We start from the raw sequence: 24,339 nt of genomic DNA, 5'->3' as shown, positions 1-24,339 counted from the left end.
TCTACCTCTTTGTAAATATACTTTTTTAAAAAAATACCCATGCGTATCTCTTTGGAGTGTAGGAGTAAGTTACTCCTCTTTCTGTCTCCAGAAACTGGGAGCCTGCTTTGTACTAATAACAATGGCTTGTGGGATCTTAAGCCTGCTCCTCCAGACTGCAGTTTGGAAATGCTGCCATTACATTGACTGACTGACTGACTGACATCTGCACACAGTGACAAAGTCAGCACTGTGTTGTACCATGTGAATGTTTCCTATTTCATGTACTTTTTTTAGTCTGTGCTTTAACTCTGTCCAGTACAGATTCTGTTTATGATCATTATTGACATGTGTAGTATTGATCTGACAACATAGATTATCCACATTATACACCTACTTTCCTTAAGATAGCAGGATGCCTTCTTTCTCAAACTATTGCAGTCCTTGTGATTCCTGTAATGTTGGGGAGGGATGATTCATAAGTATGTTCCCAAATCGTGAGTGAGTAGCCTGGAGTTCAAGGTGGTCTCTTCCATGCCCCAAAAATCTTGTATTTAGGATTGGCTTCAGTTTCTAGTGCCAGAATTAAGCGAGCTCTAACCTACTGTCTCCAAAACTGTGTATTGTAAACCGTATTACGAAATGCAGTACATTTCATCCCTGCTCTGTTTCAGGATCTGGATCATAAAACAAGCACGTGGCATAAACCAATCCAGGAACTACAGAAACAGATTTCCCAACTGACAGATGAAAACCAGCGTCTTGTTAACCAGTTGGTTGAGATTCAGTCTCAGGAAGGTAAATCAAATCTCTGGTTACATGGACTCCTGCATCTGCATCCTTAAGCAAGCAGACTGACTGACTTTGTAAAAGATATTGAGTATGTAAAATTTTGACTCCTTAATGTTGCAGAAGCCTGAGGCCTTCAAAATAGCATGTGCACTGCTTCTATGGAATTCACTGTAGCCTTCACTTTCATGCCTGCTCCTCCATAACACTTCATACCTTGTGTCAACTAAAAACAACATCTATTAGGGGAAGATGGAGGTGTCATGATAACTTCACTGGACTGTGTGGAGATGCCAGTGTTGGACTAGGGTGGAAAAATTTTTAAAAATCGCACAACACTAGGTTATAGTCCAACAGCTTTACTTGGAAGTATGAGTTTTTGGAGCACTGCTCCTTCCTACATCAGGCTGCTACCTGATGAAGCAGCAGCACTGCAAAAGCTTGTACTTCCAAATAAACCTGTTGGACTGTAACCTGGTGTTGTGACTTTTGTTCTAAAACTTTCACTAGACCAGCAATCCTGAAGCCCAGGGTAGTGCTCTGGTCACTCAGCTTGAAATTCCAGCAACTCTAATGTAATTTAATAAATCAGGATTGTAATATTAGCCTGTGTTAATGATTTTTGAGACAGTTATTAATTCATCAATTTTCTTAGGAACATTGCCATCCATACTTAGTCTGGAAAGTAAGACTCCAGATTAACAATCTAACTGACTCTTCAGTATCTTCTGAAATGGTCTAGGAAACCACTTGAGGGCCATTGAGAACAGGCAGCAGATGCTGGCTCTGAATGAATGGTTGTTGTTTTTAATGGCCCATTGGGACCAGCTTTTAGTTCCTTAGTTAAAATCTATATTGTCTGACCATATCTTCAAGTAGTTTAAAACATTTATCGTCCTGAAGAGGCGGCTTCTTGGCCATACTTAGAATGTAACTGTGTTCTAAATCTGGTGGCTCATCCCATTCACGCCCGCAATAACATTTTTTTAAAACTGCCATTTTCAGGTTGTTTCCATAATGCTGGAGAAATTCAGCAGGTCAACTAGTCTCTCTGGAGAGAGAAAGCAAACTCTTACTGTGTGCTTGCTTCATTTTTTTTGATAAATGTTGGTTGAGGTTTGGTGGGTAATCTACTCCAGCCCCATTAAAGCAATTGCTGCAGCATGAGATTGATGTGTTTTCTTTTGGTGAACTGCTTTTCACTTTAGGTTAGATATTTAGCATGGAAACAGGCCTTTCAGCTCAACAAGTTCACACTGACCCGTTGAAGCACAACCCACCCACACCCATTCCCCTATATTTACTCCTTCGCCTAACACTACGGGCAATTTACCGAACCTGCGGATTTTTGGATTGTGGAAGGAAACTGGAGCACCCGGAGGAAACCCACACAGACACTAGGAGAATGTGCAAACTCCACACAGTCGCCTTAGGTGGGAATTGAACCCAGGGCTCTAGCGCTGTGAGGCAGCAATGCTAACCACTGCCATGAGAGTGTGTGTAGTATGAGCCTGCGCAAGAGAAATAATTGTTTTTCTGACACATGCAATGTTAGAGTTTTGGAGAGAGTGAGCGTGTGAAAGTGAGAATGAGATGGTGAATGTGTGTGTGTGTGTGTGTGTGTGTGTGTCAAAGTGTAGAAGTGAGAGTTCAGAGACCCTATATATTTAGTGGATCTGAACACTTTGATTTTTGGCATGTTGCTTCATTGATCAGAGTTCATCATAACAGCATTTAGGTTTAAATATTTAGGGTTTTTTGGTCCACTCCCAATATAGCACTTATTTCCCCCATGGGCAAAAAGGTAAAATCCATCTTATCAGATTTTTGCAGAAGTATTGCCAGCACTGTTGTCATTGTTGTTTTTCTGTGTCAGGAAGTGTCCTTGAGCCAGAAAAGAATTCTTGCCTCCCCCTCACCCCTGTTCTATCTTCCTTGTCTTAATCACGTTGTCTACCACGTGCCAGAAATCAGCCAAAAGAGCCTGATTACAAATGACTGGAACTCGAACTCCGGCCTCCCAGATTTTGAGTTGTAAGTTGTAACATTGTAGCTACAATGTCCCTGATAACACATTCCTCAGGCTGTTGTATTGTGTCAACTGTTTTTGCACAGTAAAGGACTGATAGACAAAAGCTAGACAGTTAAATTTGAGCTTGAGAGCACTTTGCACTGGTGATATAATTAAAGCTGAATTTAACAACTGAAGGAAGAACTTTGTTCAAAACATGGCTTGCCTGCATGTGAAGGGAGTTGAGGCAAATTCAAAACTTGTTAATTGTGAGTAATATGGTTATGATATCTGCCACCGAATACATTAATGTACCCTTCCATGGCTTGAGTGGGATTGCATCTTGTGCATTTTAAAGATTTGATCTACTCTTACAAACCCTGCAGGAGACTATATATTTAGAATGCCTCTGCCTCTGTAATCCAAGGACCGATGTGTTGACAGCCTTTCTTTTATTAGACAGCCTTTCCAAGAAGGAACGAGAAGTAATGCTAAAATTAAAAGAAGTGGTTGATCAACAACGAGATGAGATTCGAGCCAAAGGCCATGAGATCTATTGCAAGAATGAAGATGTCGATGCAGTAAGTAAGAAACTTTGCTGCTTTGGGTTTTCTTTAGTTTCTTTAGTTTAGTGAAGAATTCTAAAATAGAAGCTGCATTTAACAATAAGGGAATATTTTTGTAAAGAAAACAAAGTCCAATTGTCTATCCACCTCCTGCTGGAAGATAATTTTAAAAAATCTTGGATCATCCAATTACAAGATTTTGTGCACAGTTCTGAATCATTTCACCTTTTTAAAACTGCATCACTTTTTTTTTATTTGTGCTAAAACAACAAATGTTAAAAATCATTTGTATAGGAGTATTCCGTTTAATGTAGAAAACCAGTAAACTGAAATAAAATGGATGCCAAGCCAATTAAGAAAGAACAATTGAAAGTTAGAGGTGGTTTTAAGATTTTTGACACTGGGAAGAGCAGTTAAGTATATGGAAAAATAATTCCAGAATGATTTAGGACAGCAGAAGGCATAACTACTGATGTATGCCCCACATCTTGAATTTATATTCTCTTTTTCTGTCAGTTGACAAAAGGTTTCTGAGCTGTGGGTGTGAAGACCATTTTGTTCATAGCCCTTATTACCTTTTGTGGTGAGTGCTGTGAGAGGTAAAGGATTCTATTCTTAAAGGTGGTTGCTTCTGTCCTTGCTTAGACACCACTTATGGTGTGCAACTAATGAAATACAAATGGATGTTATGCTTCATTGTCTGTATCTTGTTGTTTGATTTGAAATGGTTTGGGTTAATTTAAATACAAACTAGCCTTGTGTTTTTAAAACAATTTGAACTCCAAGTGTTGCTAAATTGAGTGACAGTTAATTAGCTTAGAATTCTAAATTGATTAGTTCATTTACATTGTAAAGAGATAAGGTGAAATGATCAACTTATGCAACTTGAGCCAATGATCCCTTCTAGAATACTCTTCAATGTATTTTTTTTTAAAAACAAACTTCATTTGCATAGCAACCTTTTTTACTTCAGGTGATTGAAAAGGCTTCAGACATGGCATCTGATTTTTACAATTGTGTTCCTGATGAGCTAATGTAGAATATTGTGCTTTCTTGGGGAGGCAATAGCCTGGTGGTATTATCACTGGACTGTTAATCCAGAGACCCAACTAATGTTCCAGGAATCCAGGTTCGAATTGTGCCACAACAGATGGTAGAATTAAGAGTCAATCATGCTTTCTTGTAACAAACACCATGCTGGTTAAACAAATTTTGATGTTTTGGATCTGGTATGACTGCTCCGTTGGACTCCAGTCATACTTGACATTTTAATTGTTCTTCTCTCTGCACAGATGCTGTCAGATCTGAGAGTTTCTCCAGCATTTTGATTTTAGATTTCTTGCATTCACAGTATTTTGCTTTGATTCGAGCATTTTCTTCTGTTCAGAGCCAATTTTTTCAGTTCTGTTCAGTTTCCTGACTCTGTAGCAATAATTTCCACCGTTTAGTGGAAAGCTTCACTGGGCTTCATGTTTCTCCCTCCCCAAAATACTTGAGTCATTAAAGGGTTAGTGACACACTCAATAATTGAGGTCTTGAGGATGTTATGCCACTAAGATTTTGAGCAAACTATAATTTTTGAACTACCAATTTGGCCAAAAATAGTAAGCAGACAGAAAGCCACAGCTATAATATATTTCTGGGGAAGATTATACTGTCACTGCATGAGGTCACTGAGAATCACATTGTTAAAAATCACACAACAGCAGGTTGTAGCCCAACAGGTTTATTTGAAAGTACTAGCTTTTCGAAGAGGCAGTGCTTCCAAATAAACCTATTGGACTAAATCTGCTGTTTCCCTTGAGGTGGGCACTGCAGTGAGTGGAGTGCTTTATTTTCCCCCTCCAGCACTATTTTGATTTTAATCCTTACCCTTCGAGAAGGGCATTGCTTGTCACTGGCCACCTTTTGGTTTTTCTTCCTGGTGGTTGGAATTGAATAAAGATTTGTACACCTGTTGTCTTTCACGGTGTCTTACACATGTGCACACACATGACATGGGTGCTGGAGAAAATATAAGCACTATGCACTTAGGTGGTATTGTGGGAGTAAGGGGGAAATATCACAGCACTGCGATTGTTATAGTCACTTTCAGTCCCTCACCTAATCTTTACTTTGAGATTTTTAAGAGTAAATTGGTTAAAAAGAAACTTTTAGCAGCCAGCCGTATTAGTGACTGCATAAATCAATTTAAAAAGTGAAATGTCTTGGAACCAAGGACACACTAAAGTATTGTTACTATAACTGGAAACTGGCCATGATTTTCCATCATTTGCCACTATCACGTGAGTGTTACCAAATCCTGGGTGGTCCTTTCAGCAGCAAATCCAAATTATACTGGAACAAAGATTGTAGGTGTAAAGATGCAGTAATGTTAAAGTGGGAGCACACCCACACCCCGATTCTCAGGATTTGGAGGTGCCAGTGTTGGACTGGGGTGGACAAAGTTTAAAAATCAGACAACACCAGGTTATCTTTTTCCTCCTTCTATGGGACCTGCACTCTATACTCTATCAAACAAATTTTAGTACTTCCCATCATACACTTTGTGCTGTTAGATGTTTGGCATTCCTCTCTGGTTAACCAGTAAATCAAATTTACACTATCTAATCACAAACTTCTATCACAGATTTTCTTCATACAGTGAGTTCCGCAATGTCAGAACACTTTCAAACACTACTTTTTCTCATTCAACATCTTTGACTGAGTAGTCATTGTTGTAATGCAGAGAAATGCAACAGTCAATGATCAGGTCATCTGATTTCTGAGCTGTTAATTTCATGGGCAAAAATTGGACCGGACAAAGGGGGAGAATGTTCCTGCTCTTAAAAAGCAATACTGTTTTTATTCATTGACCTAATTGGCTTGAGTTTAACATCCTTGTTGAAATAATAGTTATGTATAATATCAAGTGATCTGAATTTGTGCTGCCTCAAAGGAAAGTTTCTCCAGAATCAGCCAGATAGTCCGATATACAGCGTAGAAACAGACCCTTCGGTCCAACCTGTCCATGCCGACCAGATATCCCAACCCAATCTAGCACCCTGCCCTTATCCCTCCAAACCCTTCCTATTCATATACCTATCCAAATGCCTTTTAAATGTTGCAAATGTACCAGCCTCTTTCACTTCTTGCAGCTCATTCCATACCCATACTATCCTCTGAGTGGAAAAAGTTGCCCCATAGGTGTCTCTCTTTTATATACCTTTCCCCTCTCACCCTAAACCTATGCCCCCTTAGTTCTGGACTCCCTGACTCCGGGGGAAAGACTCTGTCTATTTATCCTATCCATGCCCCTCATAATTTTGTAAACCTCTGTAATGTCACCCCTCCATTTCCAATGCAGGGTTCGTTTGTTGGGGTTGGAGCTGTATACTTTTAATATATTAATAATCCTGGATGAAGGGACTGGGGCATTCTGGTGAAGTTCGCTGATGATATAAAGTTAGATGGACAGGCAGGTAGTACTGAGGAGGTAAGGAGGCTGCAGACAGATCTAGTCCAAGACATGGCTGATGAAATTCGATGTGAGGTCTTGCACTTTAGAAAATAGTCCATTTCTTCTAAATGGTGAAAAAATTCATGAAGCCAAAGTACAAAGGGATCGGCGAATGCTCGTACAGGATTCTCTTAAAGGTTGACTTGCAGGTTGAGTCGGTGGTTAAGAAAGCAAGTGTAATGTTGTCATTTACCTCGAGGGTTGGAATGTAAAAGCAGTGATGTGCTACTGAGATTTTGTAAAGTTCTGGTTATGGTCTTGCTTTAGAATACTGTGTCCAGGTTTGGGTCCCACACCTCAGGAAGGACATACTGGCACTGGAGTATGTCCAGCAGAGATTCACACTCTTGATCCCAAGAATGGTAGGCCGAACATACGATGAATGGCTGAGGATCCTGGGATTGTATTCATTAGAAGATTGAGGGGAGATCAAATAGAAACTTTACAAGACACTTCATGGCTTAGAAAGGGGGGGCACTGGGAAATTGTTTCTGTCAGGTGGGGATACTAGGACCTGTGTGCTTAGCCTTAGCATTAGAGGGGGTCAAGTTAAAACTGAAATGAGGAGACATTTCTTCAGCCAGAGTGTGCTTGGCCTCTGGAACTCATTATCACAGAGTGCAGTGGAGGCTGGGACGCGAAATGTCTTCAAGGCAGAGATTGATTAAATTCTTATCTTTCAAGGAATGAAGGGATATGGGGAGTGTGCATAAGTGACATTGAAATGCCCATCAGCCATGATTTGAATGGGGTATGGACACGATGGGTCGAATGGCCTTATTCCACTCCTCTCTCTTATGGTCAATCCCAACTTTTTTATGTTGGTGCTTTTAAACCCAAGTACCAGCACGTTTGACACAGATGTCTTAATCTGTTCACTGACCCTTGGGATTCTGGCCTTAGACCTTCTGACCTAGAGAGAGGGATACAACCACTGTGTCATAAGAACCCCAGCTGCAATGCTAAAGTGCATTTGGGTGTATAGCATTAGGAATCCAAAAAAATGGGAGGGAACAAATCCAATCATCCTGCTGTGCTGGGAAAGTGTCCACATATGGACGTCAGATGGAGCCCAAGACTCTGGCTGCATTTTGAATAATCGGGTAAGTGACTTGGTTTGAAGATATATTTTGCAGGAGATATGGCAAACGTAGACTTGTTATCTGTGTTCTACTGCTTGTTTTTTGCTTTGTTTAATAACTCTGGGAAAGTGTGTGAATAATTGACTTATTTTCAGCGGGACTGATCAAAAGTTATTTGTTTTTGAAGTTGGAGTATTAGGGCAAGGTGCCAGTATAGCTAGCTGCCATGGAAATATGGCAGATAAAATTACCAAACCCCAAAGTTAGGAGCTCTTAAGGAATTAAAACATAATCTTTCTGGCACACCCACAAATGGGGCCAGGAGAAAATTTCAAAAGGACATTAAAAGAAAAATCTTCCCTTTTTTGTTTGTTTGGATTTGAATGCTCTAAGTGGCTTTTAAAAAGTTTTGGAAGCAAGGCTGTTTGACTGTGTGGCAGTTTAGACTGGCAGTTGTAGACAGAAAGCAAGTCTGTCTGACTTTTGATCTAACAATAGATTATTTTATTCTAGCTTCAACAGCAGCTGGATCGCGTTCTGAAGGTAAACGATGATTTGCGGCATAAAATAAATGTTGTCCAAACCCAGTTGAGAAATGTGTTGGAGAAGAAGGCAGAATTAGAAGTCACAGTGCAGCAAAAGGAGAAAGAAATAAACCGACTGCAGCACAACCTGACTGAGGTTCAGGCAGAAAAGTCTGGCGAAAAGGTATTTTAATCTCCTGGTAATAACACTCTCCCCTTTATCAGTCAGAATATCTGAGTTCGTGCTTCTGCTTCAAAGATTGGTGTAAAATATCTCTCCAAAATGTCACCTCATAGGTCAGTGGAGAAAATGCTGTATCTTCAAGTACTGAAAATGGAATACCCCAGCTGAAATGAAAAATTAAACTTGTTCTCTTTTGGTTTGTTGTAGCTAGATTGCTGTGCAGATATTGAGAATGCCTTTATTCTCTTATCTCTTCCCTTTAAAAGGTCATAGATGTATCAACAATCAACATGGCTGATAAAATCATCATTGATGTGAATGATCCAAACCGGCCTTATTTCACAAAACAAGAAATGCGACAGATTCTGCATGAGCGCAATGAGCTAAAGGCAAACTTGTTCCTGGTGCAAGAAGAACTAGCTTACTATCAGAGGTCTGTGTGCATTGGGTAATGTGGGGAGAAGCTCAGGGATGTTTGGGGATTTGTCTCATACTAGGGTGTATTAGTGCACATAGCCATTGATCTCAATGTTCTGCCTCAGCAGCTCTTAGCTCCCAAAGATGGATTGCAGAGTCATTCCACCTGTACAATTGGATGGGCTGCAACCAAAAGCCCCTAATTAAGGGTTAATGCAAATGCATTTTTAGCTTTGTATACTTGTTTGAGAGGCAGAACAATTAAAATGAAGCTTCAGCTTTTGACTTTTGTCAGTGACTTAGATCTGTTTGGTGTTGCAGAGAGATACTCAATGATGAGAAGTGTCCGGCAATTTTCATGGAAGCAATCAAGAGTGCAATTAAAAAGCAGAGGAAAAAAGTGAAGGCCAAAATGTTGGGAATACAAGAAAACCTGTGTAGCAGGTGAGTGCTTTCTTCTGAAAAGACCATCTGAAGAGACACATCTGACATTACACTTCATTCTGCCTCCACTTTCTCATTTCAAAATCTGATCTTGATTTTACACTTGCCTCACCTTTTTTTAATGCCAGTTTTTTTGTTTTCTCTTCACAGTAGTGATAGCCTTGGTCTCTTCCTTCTCTTTCTGCCCTCTATCCAGCAGTGATGTTTTTCTTTAGCTACTGTAGGGATGGTGATGGCTGAAAATGCTACTTTGGTCATTTTGTTAGATTGGGAAACAATGATGTCCTCTCCCACACACACCACTCCACAACCCATTCACAAGAGCCTGTTTTTTTTTTGTAGGAATGGTTATTTTTCAACTTTTTTTTTTATCTTTTCAAAAAAAATTCTTTTGGCCTCTTGAGCCATGCGCTGCTGCTGACACTCTCTTAAATGCAGAGAGCTGAAGACTCTGTTCCCGATCTGGTGACTTGATTTTTGTCATGAGACACTTGCTGCTGACACTTGCACATTGATAAGCATTAGGAGTAGGCCATTCAGCCCCCTCTAGCACATATACTTTATGGTCAGGCTGCATTAATTATTTGCTGCCAGGTAAGTTTGCTATCTTGCTGTCATTTGCTTTAATCCACAGCTGCTTCAGGAAGGCAGCCTGGGGAGCATTGAGCTGGCCAAAGGTCTGCCAGCACCACACTAATTATTCAAAGGAGGCACAATGAACTTTTAAAATAAAGTTTTTATTTTTAACTTGGTCTAAACTATGTGCCTCAGCTACATCTTGAGTTTTTTTTTCCCCATCACTCTAGTGGCTAGGTGAGCATTGATTGCCTGTCAATCATTACTCTGGGTCTGGCGTCTCTTGGAGGCCAGGCAAGGATGTCAGTTCCTGACATCTGCAACAGATTCAAGATCATCCTTAGATTCTCAACTCCAGAATTTAAATTCCACCATCTGACATGGCAGGGTTCGAACCTCGGTCCCAGGACAATTACCTGGGTCTCTGGGTTAACATTCCAGTGATAATACCACTAGACAATCGTCAATACTCGAGTTCTATTTTCTGCACACTAAAAAAAACTTGAACTGAATTCCTTGCTGACTTTTTGTTGGTAGCTATCTCCTAAATGGCTCCCAGTTTTGGACTAACTAGGAGAAAGTGAGGACTGCAGATGCTGGAGACCAGAGTTGAAAAATGTGGTGCTGGAAAAACACAGCAGGCCAGGCAGCATCCGAGGAGCATTCGAATCAATGTTTCGGGCATAAGCCCTTCAGGAATGAGGCTGGTGTGCCAAGCGGGCTGAGATAAAGGGGAGGGGAGAGGGAATTTGGGAGGGGCGCTGGGAATACAATGGGTGGAAGGAGGTGAGGGTGATAGGCCGGAGAGGGGGGGCGGCGGCGGAGAGGTCGGGAAGACGATTGCAGGTCAAGAGGGTGGTGCTGATTCTGGAGGGGGAGGGAGGTGAGTGAGAAATCTATATTCATCCCGTGTGGTTGAATGGGACACCTGCACCAACCAAACCAACCCAACCGCCCTGTGGCTGAAGACTTTAACTCCCCCTCCCACTCTGCCAAGGACATGCAGGTCCTTGGCCTCCTCCATCGCCAGACCCTGACCACATGACACCTGGAGGAAGAGCGCCTCCTCTTCCGCTTAAGAACCCTCCAACCATATGGGATGAATGTAGATTTCTCCAGCTTCCTCATTCTCTCTCTTCTCTTTCTCGCCTCTCTTTCACCCCCCCCCCCACCCCCCACAACCTTATCTCGGTCCCAACCCCCGGATTGAGCATCGCCCTCTTGATCTGCAATTTTCTCTCTGGCCTATCACCCTCACCCACCCTCCCTCCCTTCCTTCCATCGTATTCCCAACGCCCCTCCCCCTATCATTTTATCTTAGCCCACTTGGCACACCAGCCTCATTCCTGAAGAAGGGCTTATGCCCAAAACGTCGATGCTTCTCCTCCTCGGATGCTGCCTGGCCTGCTGTGTTTTTCCAGCACCACCTTTTTCAACCCCAGGTTTGGATTCCCTACTAGAAGATTACACTTAAAAGGTGCACATAATTAATTCTATGATTTGGCAAAAAGTAGCTCTTTTTTTTTGGAACCCTGCAGGAAGAACTTAAAATTTACACAAATTGAGTATTAAAAGCTTAGCTTTTTTCTCCTAACAGATTCTCTTCTCTTTTTGTTGCAATTGGAAGAAATTTGCTATTTTGCACTTTTCTTGTTCTATAAAGGGGATAATCATTGTTCATTTATCTTTTCATAGCCATCCTAACTTTCACAAATAACTAATAACCAAGATGTTATTTGACAATTGAACACTTCTGGCATTTCCTTGTGGGTTTTGGATGTTTTATTTTGCAGAAGTATAAATGGTTTGTGGTGATTGAGCTCTCCTTGAAGGAGAGAAGGAAAATTTAGATTGATGTTTGTCATCACCTGGAGCTCTTTCATATTTTTTCTGGTGGTTTCTTTCCTATCAGAAGGATGTTAAACTTGAAAGGGTTCAGAAAAGATTTACAAGAATGTTGCCAGGGTTGGAGGATTTGAGCTATAGGGAGAAGCTGCATAAGTTGGGGTTGCTTTCCTGGAAGCGGAGGTGTGACCCTAAGAAGGTTTATAAATGAGGGGCATGGATAAGGTAAATAGGCAAGGTCTTTTCCCTGGGGCAAGGGAGTCCAGAACTAGAGGGCATAGGTTTAGAGTGAAAGGAGAAAGGTCCCTTTCATATCTAAGGGGCAACTTTTTCAGAGGGTGGTACGTGTATGGAATGAGCTGCCAAAGGAGGTGGTGGAGGCTGGTACAAATTGCAGCATTTAAAAGTCATTTGGATGAGTATATGAATAGGAAGGAGTGAGAGGGATATGGTCCAGGTGCTGGCAAATGGGACTAGATTACGCTAGGATTTCTGGTTGGCATACACAAGTTGGACCAACGGGTCTGTTTCTGTGCTATACATCTGACTCCGTGCAGCCTAATAAAGGGCAGTAGGGAACTAGTGAGCTTTGAGAAGATTTGTAGCTCAGGTTGAGGTAGGGGACCCTGAAGAGTGTGGAACAGAATGGCTAAGTTTCTGTCTTTGGGTATAATTGACTGGATCAAGTGCAAATAACGCTGAATGGTGACAGTTTTGAATTTTCTTTGCTTCCATTTCTGCTCAACTTTAATTTGTGTTCCTGCAGCTTAGATACCATATTTAGACAGCATTTTGGAATACAGTTTTAAAACCAGTCCTGTATTTAATTTTTTTTTTGGTTATATTTGAATAGCAACCTGGCTCGCTCTGATTTAGTCCATCTCCAGATGTGTCCATTGTTTGGAATATGTGAGATTGCCTACTTTAGTAGCAAAGGGTACTGCGATGGATGATGAGCCACGATCACATTTGAAGGGCCAAAGTGAGAGAAAGTGGCAGTGAGTTGCTTCCTTGATATTGTCCTGCAGCAGTTTGTTAGGACAGGAATTGCAGCGAAGGAGTAGTGATGGTTTTCGTAAAGTTGTTTTGAACAATATAGGATTGGGAAGGGAATCAGCAGCTCTGGGTGTTCCCATGCATCTTTCCTCTAGATATAGGAGGTCATGTGTTTGAAAGATTCCTGGCAAAGAAGATGGCGAGTTGCTGCAATGGCTCCTGTAGATGTTTCGCATTATTTTCAATATGCCGTGGTACTAGAGGGATTGAATGTTTTTAAGGTGGTGAATAGATTTAGTCAATTGTGGTGTTAGAGGTTGGGGTGTGGTCAGTTTCTGAACTTCTGGTGTTACCTTTTCAAATTGCACTTGATTTCAGGAGAAATGTGCCTTTTTTTTTGGGGATGGGGCTGAGAGGAAAATGTGATTTAGTTGAAATTGTCCAATATAGCGACCATTCAGTGCAGCAACTACATTTATAACCAAGGTTAAATGTTGTCAACTTCTGCACAGGTCATAATTAGTTGATTACTGGAATGTCAACAATTTTCACATGTTGAGGAATTCCGGCTACAAGAGCAGATGATGATTGCCATTCACTACGTTTTTTTTTAAATATGTAAAGACAAACTCCTGTTTCTACACAGTGACGAGGATGACCAAGAAGCTCTTGCCCTTCCCTGCTTCACACCAGATGAAGTGGATGCCAAGCCGCCAGAGTCAAAAATCAAATCCATGTGAGTTTTCAATCCATTCAGTCTTTTAGATAGATTGGTTATTGTCTCTGTTCAGGATTTCCTAACTTTCTTCTTGCTTGTCTTGGCTGACTGTGTTTGAGATTAGGTGGGTGTCAGATACTGGAGTATTTTTATGGCTACAGCTCTTTAGTCATAGTGACCAAGTAGGTACGTTCAGTCTGTGCATTCCAGTAAATCCAAGGCTGTCCTCCCCAGCAGAGTTTTCAAACACCGTTTGAAATGTGAATAAGTATTCCATTTTAAAAGTGAGATCCTGTAATGGAGCCTTACAGAAATATAGAATGTTCTACATTTTGTCAAATCTGGCAGGATGCTTTATAGATTCATTAGGATGCTGTGTAATATGGGGAACTGCATTCAAAAAAAGTGCTTTGAAAAATTTTTTTTACATCTAGAACAGGAGATTTGATATGGCTTGACAGCAGTGTTTTAAAATTACAAACAGCGCCTTGAGTTCAAATAGATGCTCCCAGTGATTTGAAGGATGTGGAACATGGGAGCAGCAGTACAAGATTGAAATATCCAAACGTTCTATCAGAACAAGAGATTCTTTTTGATGTGGAATGTCATGTGGATGACCAAATGAAGGGTTGAAACTTTCAATTAGCTGGTTCGAGAAGGAGGAAAGATGTGGGAAGGGAGTAGGCCCCAAAAGGTTGTGGATTTGTGCTTTGAATGCCAGAATGGACTGGTTTGCTGAATGAATGGCCTGATTCTGTACAGTTTCTAATATGTTTGATAATAGCTTGGTGTTATAACCTAGAAAAATTATTGGCATGATATCTGAGCACCCACAAGTGGAACAGTGGGTGTTGAGTGAAGGAAATCATGCTAATTCTAGTTTATAAATCATGGATTCATAGAGGTGCTGATGAGACCAGGATCAAGGAGATGGGTAAGAAAATCTGTTTTCTGTAGGTAATTTTGAATTTTGATTCCTGAGTGTGTCCAACATGCAGCAGCTACCTCCTAGCAAACTAATGTTGCAACAGGGATATCCAGCAGGCAATGGGCTTTATACATATGCTGGACTAACCCCTGTTTCAAATATGTGTAAAAGGGCACCAGTTATCCTTGTTCAGTATTTCCATCAGGAACACACCTGTGCTTTCTGTACACCAATTTTGGGGATTGGGAGGTTGGGTGGAAATTTGAGCATCGGTGTTTCCAGGGCAAGATTCATCCTCCAAGGCCCCTCGAGTCTTGTAATGTGTTGATAGAGGTTGTAGACATCACTTGATTTAATGTTGAACAAGGAGTTGCAGATAAACAGGATTGAGCATTTTGGACTGTTGCCAATCCATCACTGGAGGTTTGTTCACATGGAAATTACTTACTAATCTGCAAAAAATCTTCAGGAAACCCTCCATGATATTTGCTGTCACCTATCTTTTCTGTGGACAGTAATGCTCTTGGACTCTTTATAGAGATCTGCGTTTTAACTCTTCACTTGGGTTACAAAACCAAACCACTCAGCACCATTCTAGGTACAAACCCATGGACCAGATGTGAAAGCAGATATTGTCCACTTCAGTCTCCAACCAAGGAGACTCGAGTGAGTGGTCAGATTTGTTTGATTTTTATCTCACGGTTGCAGTAGGAAAATGTGGATCTTTAATCCAGTCTGGATTTGGTTTGCTGCTAATACTTGCTTTTGAGAGCAGAACCCAGCCATGGTAATATGACCATTCTGCAGTGATTTTCACCCCTGCTCCACCCCATCCCCAACCCAAACCACTTTCTCTTTTTGTTACAATTACCCTGACTTTCCTGCTAGCAATCTTACAGGAAGTTGCTGTGTTCTTTTATAAATTTCTCTTTTTTTTTGATTTGAGATTTGTGGAGAGCAAGGTGATGTAAATGTAAATTTTCCTTTGTAGAGACTTGAACATTCTCTCAATTGAGACTGAAACCTGAGATGCTGTCTTGGTGAAGCATTAGAGCTTTATAAAGGGTTCCATTGCACTATTTGAAGAAAAAGCACTTTTTTTTTCTCTCTTTGGCTGCATCAGATTGTTTTGTGGGATCTTGTTCTGTGTAATTTGGTGCAGTTTCCTGATATGACACCAGTAATTGTATTTTTGAGTATACTTCAATAACCGTAGTGATTTTTCTGGGACTTTTTTCTTTTAGATGTTACATAAATACTTTTGCTATCAAATTCTCTCTAATAATCCATTTTAATCCAAAACATTCTGTCTAATATTGTCATTTTAAGCTGAACAATGTCCTATTCTGTGGTAAAATGTGAAACATCTAAGCTTTATGACTTTAATATATTAAATGACTTTGTTTTTACTGAAGATGTCCTGTGTGCCTGCTGTTTGGCCTTGAGCGGTAATGACTTTGGCAAGTGGCTAGGACTTGCACAGATAGCCTTGGATTTATTGCCTTTTATACTCTTGCATTCCAATCCTGACCACCACCACACCAGGATGTGTTCTCTCTGCTCATGGGACGTTTTACTGATTACTGAAACTTATTAAACATGATGCATTTTATAAAAATTATACAATGCTTCATTAATCCTCTGGATAAGATTAGTACTTTAGCTTCATATTTGTTGTTTAGTAGATTTGAGGCATGGGCTAAATTCTGCAAATTAGTATTTCCAATGCAGAATATCCTATGTAGGAATTAAGACACTCTGGGTCATCACTTTTTTTCTTCTTCCATCTCCTCAATATGATGGGTAGGGAATCTTGTGCACTAGTCTGATTTGTATAGTGTGCAGTCCTCCAGCTTATATCTGGCTTTCTGGTGAGAATTTTAAACTTTTTTAATGAGAAAGTTCTTTACCACTCCAGAAGGAATTGTTTTTCTGCCTGATAACTACATAGATGCTCACAACACAATTGACTAGTCATCTATTTTTTAGACCTCATGATTATGCTGTTCTTGTCTGTTTACTCAGATTGTAATACACTGTTTGTGCTGGAAGGTGTAACCCATAGGTCTTAACAGGCCTGTAGAATTTTAAATATTTGGAGTGTTCAAAGTTTCACTCCATTCTGAATTGGCAGTCTCTTATCTTGGTATGTGGGTAGGTGAGGAGCGTAATTGAACAAATATTTCCAACAGTTGTCATACCTGATAAGACCTTGAACTCTGGACCAGTCTATCCAACTCTGTCTTCCCTAATGGAAGGGAGAAATCCAGAAAGACTTTGTACCTGTGGCCAGGAGTGACGTTGGTGGCTGTGGTCTTGTGCTTTCATTTTACAATTAGTTTTGGAAGCATGGTCCAGAAGGCTGACCAATTGTGAAAACCATTTTAATGCATATCCTCTCGGATAATATTTTGAGTATACCATTACAAATGCCATGAGGAATCTCTGAAATTTTGGGTTATATTTCAGAGCAATCACTTTTTTTTTAAAATTTCACTGCCATACATATCAAATGCTGGATTCAATCTTTAATGTGTACTTCATAAATAATTATTAACTTTTTGCAGAACAACATGGTGTATTTTAATTGATTTTTGAGGAAATTGTTGCTAGTGCATAATATATCTGCATTTATTTTCCAGAAATCCATCTCCAGAATTTAGAACTACTTTGCAAAGTATTGTCTCCCAAGAAATCCAGATCTGGATTTTGGAACTGCTTTGCAAAGTACTTTCCGCCAGGTAAATGTGAGATTTATTTTATACAGATAACTATATAGAGGAATAAACTTCAAGTTTGTAGAGAACATTAAAAGTATACAGATGTTCAAAAACTACGGTTGCTACTGCCTGGGAAAATTATTAGAACCAGAGGACAGGGCAGTGGGTTATGTTGCCATAGTCTTACCAGACCATAGGGCTTGCTGCCTCATTAGAGAGAAGCGAATGATGGTGATTTAACCTGAGGGCCACCAGCCCTCGGGCAAGGGAAGAGGTTGAGAAGGAGAGTCCTTCATGATAACCTCAAACTGGTGTTGGAATGTGAACCCATGCTGTTGGCATCACACTACTCTGCAAACCAACAATCCAGCCACCTGAGCTAAACTGATTCCCAGGATGGTGGGTAATGAGCAATGAAAGGTACTTTTGAGTGGCACTATCAAAATCAACTGATGCAAGTATTACGCTATTTAAATAAGTTTATCTTTTAAAACGAATACATAAAAGTTTAGACTTGTTTCTGTAATTTGGATCCAAATGATCTCCTCTTTCAGATCAGGAAGTATTTCTTAATAGGGGAAAAGTAAATAAAACTGCATGACTTTTATCTGTTCTGCTAATTTGTAACCCCCATGTTTGAAAGTAGTATAATTTGATATCGTTTTTGTAAATCTGTATTGTATGAACACTTGAGTATTCAGTAGAGTTCAAAGCAGTTTCTGGTTTATTCCTATTGGGTGCAACTCCAAACTGGATGACTTACTCGATCATTCATTCCAAATCTATTCACATACGGTGAAAACTTGTGCACTTGCTATTAGATGCCATTTCCATATCTATTTACTGAGCTCCTCTGCCTGGTTATTAGTGCCTTTTTTTTCATTTGACTGAAATGTCATCCATCCAAAAGGCTTGAGCCTCCAAACCATTTAAGAAATATCCAGTCATTTTAATATGTCTAACAACTAATTTTAAGAATTGAATAACTGATTATACATACTTTGTCATTTTGAGGAAATTCCTGGCATGGTATGAGTAAAAACTAATTTTTTAGTTATTTGTAATTGTACATTAATCAGCTGGAGAGTTACACAATTAAATGGGCAAGTTATTGGGAAAAGGGGAACAAAGCTTATGTTTTACATTCAGATTGTTATTTTCAGTTTAAAAAGAATCAATTTGCATTATAATGAATGGCTTAGATTTCACACAGAAAACAACCCACACTTAATACTTGTCACTTAGATTATATCTGGCTTTCTGGTGAGAATTTTAAACTTTAAATGAGAAAGTTCCTTGCCACTCCAGAAGGAATTGTCTTTCTGGTTGATAACTACATGGATGCTCACAACACGATTGACTGTTGATTAGTCATCCATTTTTAGACGTCATGATTATGCTGTTCTTGTCTGTTCACTCCGATTGTAATACACTGTTTTACATGTGCTCTGGCTGTAGTGGATGAGCAATGCAAGAAGGTACTCTTAGTTGTAGATTTGCTCAGCATTTCTAGCTGTGGCTTCACTGAGCCTTGCTGTTGAGAGTATAAGTTTGAGGTTTTCTCCAAAGGTCGACATGAGACTAAATGTTATGTTATACGTAAGCCTTTGGTTTATGTCTAACAATTTGCCTCCCCACTCCCTGCACCTACCTAAAAAAGCCAATGCCATTTGACCAAATGATACAAAGAATAGCTTGAAGTTTTTTTAATAATATAGCAGTAATAATGGTGTATTCTATCCCCATTTATATGAAGTGATTTTTATAGACTTTGCTTTGCACATACTTCAATGTAGTATCTTTACCTGCCCAATTATTGCAAGGCTACCTTACTCTGCTTCCTTCTAACACCACGGTGCTATGTAACTACCTTTTTTTTATTGTTCGGTTTACCTACCGGTGTGGCAGGAGTGACATCTTTCCTGAGATCACTTTCCCAATGTTGGAAAGTGTCATCTGTTGTGATATATTGTGCAGCACTTGCAAAGGAATGACCTGTTCACTGCTCAGTTTGGATTTTGTCAAGTCCATCTGGCTCCCGATCTCATTGCAGCTTTAGCCTCCTTGTGGAGGGAAAAAAGAGCTGAACTCCAGGTGAGAGTGACTGCCCTTGACATCAAGTCCACGTTTGACCAAGTGTGACATTAAGGAACCCTACCAAAACTGGAGTCAGTGGGAATCTGTTAGGCGATGGGGGAGGAGGAGAAGGTGAGAGAAACCCTCTGCTGTGCTTAGATTTCTTTCTGGCACAAAGGAAGGTAGTTACTGTTGGCCAATCATCTCAGTCCCAGTGCTTTACTGCAGGAACTCCTTTGGGCTGGTATCCTACCCCCAACCAGCTTCAGCTACTTCATTATGACTTTGCTTCAATCATAAGGTCAGAATTGGGGCTGTTCGCTGATGGTGAATATTCGATACCAAAGCGGTCTGTCCATATGCAGCAAAACATGGACAACATCCAGTCTTTGCCTGGCACTTGTGTGATGTGAATGTCACTTTCTACTTGTCAACCAATAACCAACTCCAATAAGAGAATCTGACCACCAGTAGAAATTGAATTGGACCGGCCATATAGATAATCTTGTTATAAGAGAAGATCTGTCTGGATGGGTGCAGATCCAACAACACTGCAGAATCAGACAAAACAGTCCACTTGATTGGAATCCTGAACATGATCTTCAGCATTCACTCCCTTCACTGCTCAATGGCAGTAGTGTACTAGAAGATTAACTGTAGGAATTCACCAAGGCTTCTTTTTGACAGCGCCTTCCAAACCTGCATCGTCTACCAGCTAGACAGACCAGGAGAGCAGATCCAATGGTTCAGGAGGACAGCTTTCCACCAACTTCTCCAGGACAATTATGAATGGGCCATAGATGTTCAACCCACATGTTGGTTTTTTTTACTAAAATTAGCTTTCCCAATCCGATATCTTTGTGGGGAAAGATGAAACCATTCTCCTAATGGATTCTGTCCTTCCCCCTCCTTTCTTAATATCTAGCAGTATTTTCAGCATTTGGATGGTGAATCTTGCTTCTGGCTGGAAGGCTTAATTTTATGAACATTTGAGTAAATACAATACACAAGTCCCACTTACCAGCACCTAGGTTTTTGTTATGACCTTTTTTTATTTCAAGAGTTCATCAAATCGTTCAGTACTTGGATGCCCTTGTCTCTACTATCCTCCTTTGGCAGTGAGTTCCTGACTCCCACCACGCTCTGGGAGCGTTTTCTTTTAAATCCCCTTCAGACCTACTGCCTATCATTTTTTTAAAAACAAAATTAGGTTTCCCCCTGCTGCTTCCTATTCGCCCTGTCCATAACCCTCATGAATGGTCAGAATAGTTAGAGTGGCTTGTGGTGATTTTAAACATCTTAATTTTTGATTTTGTATTTTGAGTACTGCATAATGTTTTCCAAGTTTGTTTTGCACACTTTAAAAACTGTTTTTAGTTCTTTGTCACTTGCATTATAAAACTGTTACATTTTCATGTGCTTGAAATTATCTCTCTACCTCTCATAAATACATTCACATAGAGAAGCACCCAATGGGATTGGTGGAACCAGTTCTGCAGCATTGCAGAAGGAGCCTTTTCAATAACCTCCATGCCATAACGTTGGAGTTAATTCAGTAGATATTATTCTAGCTATACTGCTGCATGTTTTAATAGTCCTCTAAAGTAATTGTTTCCTTTTTATTGAGAAAGATCACTTTTGTAAAACATGATGTAGTTAAAACTTGTGTCTCTTAGTACACTGAGATATCTGATCAGCTTGCGCTTTCATTTTGACCAAATGGTCCTGCCCTGATAGTCGTGTTTTTTTTCCTCTGACTTTAATTGGGTCTCCTTCAAACTGAATCCAAAAGTATTTTAAATTTTTAAAAACTGCTCATCCTAGATTCTGTTACAGCTAATTGCTTAGGGGAGAGAAAACACATGATATAAATGTACTTCTATTGACACTTCTGGAAGCTGTCTGACATGTACGAGTTTTAAATCATTGTCCTCGAAAGATGACCAAGTTTAGTTTACTTTTTGAAGGAGTTTCAAAATCGACATGTCATAAGCCTAAAAGTCAAATCCAAAATAATTATATATAAAGTCTTCTGCCCCGCCCACCCTCACCCCCCCCCCCCCCCCCCCCCCCCATCCAACATATCTTACAAATTGTGTTCCTATTATTCTTTTCTGTCTGAAGAAAAAAATTTCTTTTGTACCGAATCTCACCAATTTAAAGGGTACCCCTACTTCAGGGAAAATACCTTGCATATTTATCCTATCATGATTTTATAAGCCTTTTATAAGATTACCCCTTGCCCTCCGCTCCAGTGAAAACAACCCCAGCCAATTCAGCCTTTCCCTACAGCTCAAACGCTTGCAACATTCTTGTAAATCTTTTCTGAAATCTTTTCAAGTTTCATAAACATTCCCCCTATAGGAGGGGGACAAGCAGTGCACCCAGTGTTCTGTATAGCAGCAACAATGACTATAGGACTTGGGAAGTCAACGATTTTTCCAATAAAGGAAAGTACACCAATTATCCTTACTATCCTATCTACCTGCAACTCCACTTTTAAGGAACTATGAACCTGTGCACCAAGATCACTTTGTTCAGCAACCGTCCCCAGGACTGTGCCATTTTAAGTGCATATGTTCTGCTCTGATTTTGCCTTTCCAAAATGCAACACATCACATTAATCTAAATTAAGTGCCATCTGCCACTCCTCAGTCCACAGGCCCATCTGATCAAGATCATTATTACAGTCTGAGGTAATCTTTGCTGTCCACTATACCTCCAATTTTGCTGTCATCTGCAAACTTACTAACTGTACCTCCTATGTTCACATTCAAATCATTTGTATAAAATGACAAAAAGCATTGGACCCAGCACTGATCTTTGTAGCACACCACTTGTCACAGACCTCCAGTCTGAAAAGCAACCATCCACCACTGCCTCCTGTCTACCTTTTTGAGCCAGTTCTGTAACCAAATGGCTAATTGTCCCTATATTCCTTGTGATCTAACCTTGCTAACAAGTCTACCATGAGGATCCTTGTCGACCACCTTATTGAAGTCCAAATAGATCACTATCACGTCTCTTCCCTCATCAATCGTATTCATTACTTTTCTTGAACAAATTCACATCAAGCTAATGAGACAAAATATCCCACACGCTAAGCCATGTTGACTATCCAAATACATGTACATCCTGTCCCTCAGGATTCCCTCCAACTTGCCCACCACTGACGTCAGGCTCACCAGTCTATAGTTCCCTGGCTTGTCCTTACCACTTTCCTTAAATAGTGGCACCACGTTAGCCAAGCTCCAGTCTTCTGGCAGCTCAACTGTGACTATCAATGATCCAAATGTCTCAGCAAGGGGCCCATCAAACACTTCTGTAGCTGTCCACATTTCTAGGGTACACCTGATCAGGCCCTGGGGACTCATCCATCTTTTATTTTAAGACACCCAGCACTATGTCCTCTGTGATATTGACATTTTTCTAGATGTCTCTATCTATTTCCCCACATTCTCTATATCCATGTCCTTCACATGGTTCAGTGAGTAACAACCTTGCCTATGTATGAAGGCTGCAGACTAAAGTTCCACTTAGCCTGTCTATGCTGATACATAACTGTAGCAGTGAGTACACCACACCATCTTAAGTACCATCCACCAGATGAGAGGCAAACTATAGACCATGGTTATCCAAGTGGATTCAAACCATTATTTGTTAGCCAAAACTTCACCTATTTGTAAATTTTCTTTTAGCTGAGAAAACCTTTTTTAAGAGTTTAGTTTTTAGTCAAATATTATTGCACATCATTTGTTGTGTAACTAATAAAGTAGCTTCTAATATTTCCCACTCACTATGTATCCCTCGCTTTACAGGTCACCCTTTTCCACACATCCTTCTCCATCTAAGAGGGTGGGATGGTCTGGAGTTCAGACTCTCCCACGTCAGCCATCAATATCCCTCCATGACCAGTTGTCACATGCAATTCAGGTGGGTTCTGCTAGACAGTGGCCCTTCTGGATTTGTCTGGCTGTGTAGGAAATAATTTATGATTGCCTGACATGCCACTTGCTGACAGACAAGATAATTTAGAACTTATCGTCCATCTGGAATTCCTCAACCTTTCTCAGTTGGGTGTCTTCCTGAATGAAGTAAAATGTTCAACTTTAAGATAATGTAAAAACCAAAAATGTTATCATATTATCTACATGAATGTAGCCAAATGCACTATAATCCTTTCCATAAAGCATCTTTTGTTTTTAAGAATGCATCTATGGTTTCAAGGAATGATCGACTGAATAGAATCTTCAATGACTTAGTCAAAACCAGATTATCGTGATGCTCCAATATGAAACTCAACTTATTTTCTGCATAATTGTGGCCTGACCTAAGTATTTGTAACCTATTTTGTTTTTTTTTAACTGCAGCATTTTGCTTTTTGACCTCCTACCAGAGTTCTTAAACTGGACACTGGAATTTGTGTAGTTCTTTTTTAAAATATCCTGTATAAAGCTGTGTTTCTAACTACAGCTATTCTTATTGCTAATCAGAGTCCAAGTGTCGATATGTAGCAAGTATAAGGTGGTTTACATATGGGCTCCAGTTCACGGAACCTGAATGGGGCTGCTATGCTTTAAAACACTACTTTTTGAGAGGAGAGACATTCTTTCCAATTCCCTGTCTCTCTCACCTCTGGTTATTACTACTAAAATCTTTCTGCTTGCATGTATAGTATCTGTACTACAGATGATCCAATTAAAAGTAATCTCAGCCAAATATTTCAAAATATTATATGAACTTCTCACCAGGGGTCAAAAGAATATCCAGAGCAAGGAAATGGCAGATTTTTCTACCACCTTCAGACAGTCCAGTACTGTGCTTTACGGTTGTATGGTTACATTTACCTTTTCTAAAATTGGGTAATTCAGCCTGCAAGAAGAGTTGATGCTGGCACTTTCTTGACTTGTATTGCTAAGTACCACACTCAACCTGGGAAGCAAAACTTAAAGACGTGTTTGCAGTCCCAGGCCTTTCTGGTATTA

General features: G+C 40.1%; 1 protein-coding gene across 2 annotated transcripts in view; it reads left to right on the top strand.

Annotated features, from left to right (window-relative positions):
• Nucleotides 1-24,339, top strand: part of rilp (Rab interacting lysosomal protein) — a 40,198-nt gene that overhangs the window by 15,043 nt on the left and 816 nt on the right. Inside the window, exons 2-8 of one of the 2 annotated variants that reach the window (XM_060848472.1) lie at nt 654-777; nt 3,239-3,360; nt 8,440-8,634; nt 8,901-9,067; nt 9,373-9,495; nt 13,559-13,648; nt 23,173-23,287. In XM_060848472.1, coding sequence (XP_060704455.1) covers nt 654-777; nt 3,239-3,360; nt 8,440-8,634; nt 8,901-9,067; nt 9,373-9,495; nt 13,559-13,648; nt 23,173-23,287 — 936 coding nt within the window. The remainder of the gene's footprint in view (nt 1-653; nt 778-3,238; nt 3,361-8,439; nt 8,635-8,900; nt 9,068-9,372; nt 9,496-13,558; nt 13,649-23,172; nt 23,288-24,339) is intronic. The other variant, XM_060848473.1, reaches the window with a different exon arrangement.

Source organism: Hemiscyllium ocellatum, chromosome 31 (genome assembly GCF_020745735.1).
Source record: "Hemiscyllium ocellatum isolate sHemOce1 chromosome 31, sHemOce1.pat.X.cur, whole genome shotgun sequence".
NCBI lineage: Eukaryota > Metazoa > Chordata > Chondrichthyes > Orectolobiformes > Hemiscylliidae > Hemiscyllium > Hemiscyllium ocellatum.
Note: the sequence above shows the minus strand (reverse complement) of the source record. Positions and strands in the feature narration are given on the sequence as shown.